The sequence below is a fragment of the Platalea leucorodia genome, assembly GCF_965183815.1.
Source record: "Platalea leucorodia genome assembly, chromosome: 5".
NCBI lineage: Eukaryota > Metazoa > Chordata > Aves > Pelecaniformes > Threskiornithidae > Platalea > Platalea leucorodia.
In genome coordinates, this window is record NC_138827.1 from 49,224,048 (window position 1) to 49,232,181 (window position 8,134).

The 8,134-nt window shown below is 44.6% G+C and overlaps 1 protein-coding gene across 4 annotated transcripts in view; it reads right to left on the reverse strand.

The window, feature by feature from the left end:
* Window positions 1-7,682, reverse strand: part of SUCO (SUN domain containing ossification factor) — a 42,553-nt gene extending 34,871 nt beyond the window's left edge. For all 4 annotated transcript variants that reach the window (XM_082314279.1, XM_082314277.1, XM_082314278.1 and 1 more), the window contains exon 1: window positions 7,400-7,682. In XM_082314279.1, the coding sequence (XP_082170405.1) occupies window positions 7,400-7,464 (65 nt within the window). In that variant the 5' untranslated portion in view covers window positions 7,465-7,682. The remainder of the gene's footprint in view (window positions 1-7,399) is intronic.
* Between the last annotated feature and the right edge of the window lie 452 nt (window positions 7,683-8,134).

Sequence of the window (8,134 nt, forward strand, 5' to 3'; positions counted from 1 at the left end):
CTTGCCCACTCTTTGCAAGAATGTGCTCTCCAAATGGTCTCCTAACTGGAATGTGACACAAAAAAGACAGTTACTTCATTTATTCAGAGGAGCCCAACACAAAGATACTTCTGACAGTACTGAATTTCATAGCTTCAGACAATGAGATTCCAACCATCAGTTTAAAATACGGCTTTCAGCATTTTAAATGCATTAGCATGCAAAAACTGCAAAACAAGGTTACAGTTGCACCATATACTTCATCAGATTTAACTGATTTACTGCCTGAAGGGGTAGTCCTGCATCCCACCTTCAACCACCCATTTCTCTGCACCCCCTGATCCGATCTTGAGATTGTGGACACATGCCAGTAACTTCTGAGAGGGGAAAAGAAAGTTAGCTTTGAGCTAGGGAGAACATACCATACATCCATGACTGTCCACTGTTGTCCTAAGTTAAACGACAGAAATCAAGGCCAAGGACTAACAGTGGAAAACCTCTTCATTCCTTTCTTACAGTGCTACCAGTATTTCTCTCATCCTCTCCTAGAAAAGGCTGCTGAGATAACAGCAGCCTTTTCTAGGAGAGGATGAGAGAAAAATAGCCACCTTCACTGCACTATAATTGTATATTGTTTTGATACAGTGCCCACAATGGACAACAGCCTATATTAGGTGCATGCTGCAAAGTAACACTGAAACACATACATCTTACTCCTTTCTTGAAAGGAGTATCCAGGTACCCTATTTCAGGCACTTGGGACAGAAGCCACAAACCCCTGCCCTCAAAAGGTGTCCATTTGGAAGTGCTAAAAGGAACAGGCAGTTCCTAGTGATTCTTGGTAACAGACTTCTGTAACACCGCACCAAAGACCGTAGCTTAAGAGAATCTCCCTGCATTGTCAAACTATCATCTTTAATGCAAGAGCTTGGGGAAAAGAACACATTCTGGAAAAATACAGTAAAACCTGATACTGACCAGAAAGACTACAGGAAAACAGTAGAATAGCCATGAACCATGATTAAACTTTAAGGCCTTTAGAGTCTGTAGTAATGTCTAACTTACACATCTTTGAAGACTTCCCTCATCGCTTAAATTCATAAGCTTGTCTACACGGGCCCGATACTGCAGGCCTGCTACAGGTAGGCTCAGAATCATCATCAGCTGCTTTGCACCAACTCCCCACGCTTAAAACTCACTGCAAATGCAGCACAGCTTAACATAGTGCCAAGGAGTGGAATTTTAGCGTAAATTTAGCAACGTGAATTTTGCCCTAGATCATTGTAAAGCTGCTATCACCTAATGCCCAGACATTTTATAAGGTATTTTTAATAGACTTTTTACCTTTGAAGGACACCAACAATATCTTGATTGCCATTCCAAAAATTTATCCAAGCCAAGAAGGTTCCTTTGAGCACCTAAGCTAATTTTGAACTGTTGGAACCTTGTACTGATATTCCAATCCAGTTTAAGTCATTTATACCAATATTTTCACTCACCCGAGCAAAAGTTCTTTGCACTAGCTTTGGGATAAGTCTGTTTGTTATAGCAGTTCAGTATTTTCACCAAGAATTACAAGAAAGTTTTTAGACTTGCAGTTCTGTGCTACTGTGTTCTCAGCCAGAAGTTTTCATACTCAGAAATAACACCCTCTTCAGGCAGAGGGCTGTTAACACCTCCAAGTGTTAACTTTAAAAGACATTGTACATCCTTCCCTTGAATGAAGCACAGACTTCACCAAAAGCTAGATTAGTAATAAAAACTAAAAGACAAGAAAAGCAAAAGAGGCAAAAAGTATTCTGTAAAATACTTGCAGTGATAAGAACATTAAAGTGAAAAAGAACTAATAACAGGTTAGAGAAAGACATATCAGAAAAAGTTGAAATTTAAGTGCCGAAGTAAGGCACATCTCATTGCAACAGGCAGGATCTCACACATCAACACAGCAACCTCGTGAGGGGGTACCTGCCACTTTAGTACACCACTTGCATAACAAACAAACAAATTTGAAGTTTCTAGGACAAATCTTTTAGAAGATACTGCATGAAAGCACTTCACTGATTTTCAAATAATTTTAGAAGGTAAATATTCAATAATTGATTGAGCCATGCATTTGTTTTGCATAAGACACCAGAGCTCCTGCTTGCATACAGCTCCTTCAACTTGAGCAGGCTATAAGCAAGGCATATTCATATTTGATTTTTAAGACTCCAAGAGTTCCAAAGCAGCTTTTGTCCCAACCTTAACTACAGAGCAAAGACACTTCCAAACAAGATACTCCATATCTAGGAACATACTCTTCATTCTGAAATCTGATGCCTGGAACAAAAGTTTTGATTATATGAACAGTGCCCGGATCATTTCTTCCTGCCATAAAATGCACACACAGAACGCTTATTTTAGTATCAGCCTTCTGAAGATATTTAAGTAACTACATATGAGGAGAATCACCAGGTAAAACTTTGAGCCCTAGTACAAGCGAGTTACACTAGCAGTTCTATCCAGACCAGTAGGGCAGTCTCCTGTAAACATTATATTCTGCTGAAACAAGGACTTCTACGGTAAGAGGTGTGTTATACTGGAACACAAGCCTCTCCTCAACTTTACCACTCAACACCTTTCTGTTATTAACAGATGCAAGCTCAAGGTTTAAGCCAAAAGTCAGGGCCAATAAATATTCAATTAGCAAAACCTCCGCTTCTGTGATCTCTAATCTGGCTTGCATAGCTTTTGCCTGTGCAGGACAGGAGCAGCAAAATAAACACCAGTGATGTTATCACACTGCCAACATAGCACTATTTTTTCAGAGCTCTTCTTGCATTACAGAAGCTCTAAACAAGCACACCTTCAAAAAATGTAGAAGACTAATGCAAGCCAAAACTAAAAATATTCTCTCTCATTAAGTCACATAAATCTTCACATTTAATGTTCTAGGGGGGAATACAAAGCAATATCAGAATCTACCCACTTCCGATGTACTTGTATCCAGGCATTATTCCTGGCTATGCCACTGACCTAATCTGACCTTTACAATTTTCAGGGTACGCTCTCATTATGGATTTCAGAGTCAGAGCTACTATACTAGGAGTTTTCCATCAGAAACAGCACATCTTGCTGCCCAGTCACTTTGATGCAAGCCTTACTTTACTGATGCAGCATACTCACAATGTAACTACAACTAAAGAATCCTGATGTCCACATGCACTTAATCTCCATCTTCCTTTTACTCATAGTCGTAAAACTGAGGATGATAAAAGAGTTCATAAAAGCTAAGTACATCAGGATACGCAAAGCACTTTCTGGGACAGAATGAATCACAGAACGACAAATTAGTGTATGCATGATTTCTTTATTAAACTCATAGCTAACAGTTTGAAACTGCAGCTTATGGCAGGCAAAAGCTGATGTCAGAACAATTTATACAGGTTACTGTTCAGACAACTGTCACAGCTAGTCTCAATTCAGATAGTACTAGTATCCCTATAAGCTTCTAAATCTATTCCACTTATTCAACTCTGTATGTTGTCAAACTATGAAGCGCTACAAGTTTTAGAAGTATTTTTTACATTATGATCATCCACACAAAGGGATTAACCGAAGCATAAAAAAATCATTGTAAATTCAGGACAACGGGAGCCATTTGTCATGTACAGTCAAAGCTCCAGTCTGCACAGATGTGTATTATTTTTAGAGCGCTACATTCCTAAGCCTTACCTCCATCAAAAGTATTTATCTAAAACCATGCAGCCATCCCACTCTTTTGAACTACTTATGTATTGGGTTCGCTTGGCAAGGTTTTCGTAGCAGGGGTGGGGGGCTACAGGGGTGGCTTCTGTGAGAAGCTGGTACAAGCTTCCCTCATGTCCGACAGAGCCAAAGCAAGTCGGCTCCAAGACGGACCCACCGCTGGCCAAGGCCATCAGTGACAGTGGTAGCACCTCTGGGATAATATATTTAAGAAGGGGGGGGGGGGGGGGGGGGCCAGCACAAATGCAGCCAGAGAGAGGAGTGAGAATACATGAGAGGAACAACCCCGCAGACACCAAGGTCAGTGAGGAAGGAGAGGGAGGAGGTGCTCCAGGTGCCAGAGCAGAGACTCCCCTGCAATCCGTGGTGAAGACCATGGTGAGGCAGGCTGACCCCTGCAGCAGCCCATGGAGGTCCACGATGGAGCAGATCTCCACCTGCAGCCCATGGAGGACCCCACGCTGGAGCAGGGTAAGAGTGTGAGGAGCCCTCCCGCTGAGGAGGAAGGAGCAGCTGAAAAAACATGTGACAAACTGACTGCAATCCCCATTCCCTGTCCCCCTGCACTGCTCGGCAAGGAGGAGGTAGAGAAAATCAGGAGTGAAGTTAAGACCGAGAAGAAGGGAGGGGTGGGGGAAGGTGTTTCAAGATTTACTTTTTGTTTTCTCATTATCCGACTCTGATTTTATTGGTAATAAATTAAACTAATTTCCCCAAGTTGAGTCTGTTTTGCCCACGACAGTAATTGGTGAATGATCTCTCCCTGCCCTTATCTCGACCCACGAGCTTTTCGTTATATTTTCTCTCCCCTGCCCAGCTGAGGAGGGGAGTGATAGAGCAGCTTTGGTGGGCGCCTGGCATCCAGCCAGGGTCAACCCACCACAACCTGGAACAACCTCACTGGCTCAGGTTTGTCAGAGAGCTGCGTTTGTTCCATGCACAGTTTGCTTCAGAGAGCCTCAAGTACCAACAACTCTCTGATCCTGCACTTCTAAAGAGCACCGCATTGCCCTTATTGAAAAGGCACCAGCTAACAAATGCCTACACTCAAGCGTCTGGGTTTTTTGTACATTTCCTAATACACAGTCATGTTTTTAACTTACAGGATGAGATCTTTTCAAATAATTTCCAGTTAAACTGTTAAATTCATCTTTTTTCTCTCCACTTGATTTTTACCAATTGATCTTTCTCCATTGGACCAACTTCTTTAGGCAAGCTTTAAAAATGCATGATGGGAGATTAAAAAAACTTCCTATTTTAAGCTTAGTTTCATCAAAAAAAGAAGCAACTGTCTATCCAGAAATAAAACAAAGTCCAGGTTTAAAAAAAAAAAAAGTGTCCAAGTAGCACTGAGAGTATTCTTTCAGCAATTCTGTTTTGCCTTGTGTCGTGCCCCCCCCTTTTTCTTTTTTAATTTGGTAATCTGTTGACCACTACTTTCATCTGTAAGAAGAGAGCTTCTCCTTTGAAGATTACATTTAAAGACAACTAAACTTAAAAAGCCAACATTTATTACACCTGCCAACATTTGTAACACAAAGCCTTCAATTTACTATTTAAAGTTTCTTAACTGCTTATGTGAACAAAGTTGCTGATCTTCTTTTTAGGGAAAAGTTAAATACATCACAACTTATCATGTTACATAGCCCAGCAACAAGGCAGGAATTAACAGACTTTGAGACTTTTCAATTACAAACCTGACACGGCTACTGAAATTAAAGCAAGCCACAATGCCATCCTGCAAATGCAGGACTTTAAATTCTCTAGTGTGAACTTATGTTTGGACAACAGAGATTAGGGAAGTAGAGTCATACCCCTCCCAACATCTAAATTAATCTACTGGCCTTTAATCAAAAGCAGCCAGAGTGAGCAGGGTGAACACACAGTCTGAAATTATTTTTTTTTAAATAAAATAAGGTTTGGGATACTCTAGTGCAAGCTCTGAGATCAGTTAAGACACTGCTTGACAAATACAGAAGTTGTCTGAGCTTTACAGAACAAGTATATTATTTCAACAAGTTAGTTGAACATGATGTTCCTTTATCAATATGGACTAGGTGCCTGAAGAACTTCTTAAACCAAACAGTTTCATTAAAAGAGCAGACTGAGAACACAGCACCAAACAATCATTCTGACCATTTCTATGTCATTAAGCTGAGAACACCTTCGTTAACGAATTACCTCGAGGCAGAAACAGGTTATCAGCCTTCAAGACACAGTAAGAAAAACTGTAGAGTTTATATAAATAAAAAGGCTGTAGAACCTTCCATGAGAAAAAACTTAATTGCCCAACAAGTAAAAGAAAAGCTGTGTGGAGACAGTTATGCCAGGTTCACAGCTCAGTTAACCTACATGGCTAGGAGCTTTTTCTTTTAAAATTTTGCTAAATGTAAACACGGCAACAGAGTTTTCAGGTACTTTCTAGACTCACTGTTTTGTCTCTAAAAATAAAAATGTGATGACACGAATCAAATTTGCTCCAGCATAGTCCGAACCCAGTAATGCAAGTGTCAGCGCCAGATTTGCAACCGATTCTGTACAGAGATGCCTGGGCTCTCCCTTCTTCATCCAACTAGAACCAACTGTGAGACAATCCAGAACTTGAAGACTATTTCAATTTTTTCTTTTTTTAAATAGATTATTTAAAAAATTTACAGGAAATGTACTAAAATAATACACCAGGTACACAATTATTTCTAACACCTGCTGCTGTTCAGGTTTCAATATTTGCAGTTTGCTGTTCAAACTGGCTAGCATTTCTCAAACAGTGAGTCACGGAGCTCAAAGGAGGCCAAAGTTTAAGCAGCTTAGAACTTACCATACAGAAATATATTCTCATATTTGTGTTCTAATAAACGCCACATTTTAAGGCAGTTTGAAAACAAAGTAAACAGAAGATGCTGGAACAAGGAACAGCTAAGGTAAACACTATGAAAAAACACTCTCAAAGACATAACCAATGCAAATATGAAAGGGCTCATGGGCTTTAATTTAACACGACTCCAGCCAGCCACAGAAAATCAGTTTCAAGAATAAGGCATCGTACTCTTTCAGAGAATACAGCCAGAGTTCAGCCTGAAATTGGAAAAGCAAGCAAGCCTTCCAGTTAAAAGCACAGAGCGGCAACAAAACACATACAGAAATGCATAGCGTAACTTTGCACCCCCGATATTTGAGGACTAACTCCACATCTGACACCGCTTGTTTTCACGAAGGCAGCAAATGACTATTATTCACAGGAGCGGGAATTACCCTCCCAAAAGCTGTCACCTGCCTTTCCCTTAACGCAACACCGCGTCCTGCCAGCACAGCAACACGTTCGTGGTTTTCCAAAGAGAAGCCTCTTGCCCTCCCTAACGGCACCATCCCCACTTCCACCCCCCGCTCCGCGCGTCGCCGACCATCATCGGCTCTCAGCATCCCCACCAGGGCGCTCTCCCCGCCGCAGCCGGGGCAGAAAAAGGCTCCCCAGCCGGGACAGCAGGAGCGGCCCGAGAGCCCCGGGCTGCCGGGGAAGGTGGCAGCGGCAGGGCCGAGAGCGGGCCCGGCTGCGGGGTCCGCCGCCGCTCTTCTCCCCGAGAGCCCCGAGCGGCAGGACACCCCCGCCCCCGGGAGGCCTCGGAGAAGCCTCCCCCCCGGGAGGGCGAGGGCCCGCGGCGCGGCCGGGACTCACCAAAGCACGGCGCAGAGGAAGAGGCAGGAGCCCAGGGCCAGGAGCCGGCGGGGCGGCTCCCTCATCGTCTCCCCCGTCTACCTGCCGCGGCCGGGAAGAGGCGGCGCATCCTCCCCGGCAGAGGGACAGCGGGAGAAGCGCGGGCGGCGGCGGCGGGGGCCGCTGAGGAGGAACGACCGTTGAAGCGGCCCCTCCCCCGCGCGGCGCGAGCGCGGCTCCGACACGGCGCGAGCGCGGCCGTTACTGCCCGCCGAACCGGGCCCCTCCCCCCCGCCCCTTATCCCTTCACGCGCTGAGCTGGAAGGATACGCGTCACCCTCCCCGCCACTCCGCCACGCCCCCTCGCTCCGCCGCCACCAATGGCCTGCGCACCTGGGGGTGTCCCCGCCCCCCAGCCCCAGTTGCCGGCGCAGATTGGCTTCTCCCCTCCAGGGCGGCGGCGAATCAAGAGAGCGGCCTTCTCTTTCCCCTCCCCCCTCCAAGGACCCCGCTGAGGTGTCCTCGTGAAACAAGCCGTTAAAGGGAAATCGCCGTAGTAATAAATGACGGCTGGCAGCAAACCCCGGGGCCGCGGGGCGCGCGAGAAACGTCATTACATAACATTTTAAGGAACAGCGCTCCGACATGACAGTTTTTTTTAATTTTTTGGACCAGGCCTCTCTGCGGACTGTCCCACAGAGCCGAGCGCTGATTGGTGTCGGATGAGGCCCCCAGCGGAAACCTGCCGCGGAGCGG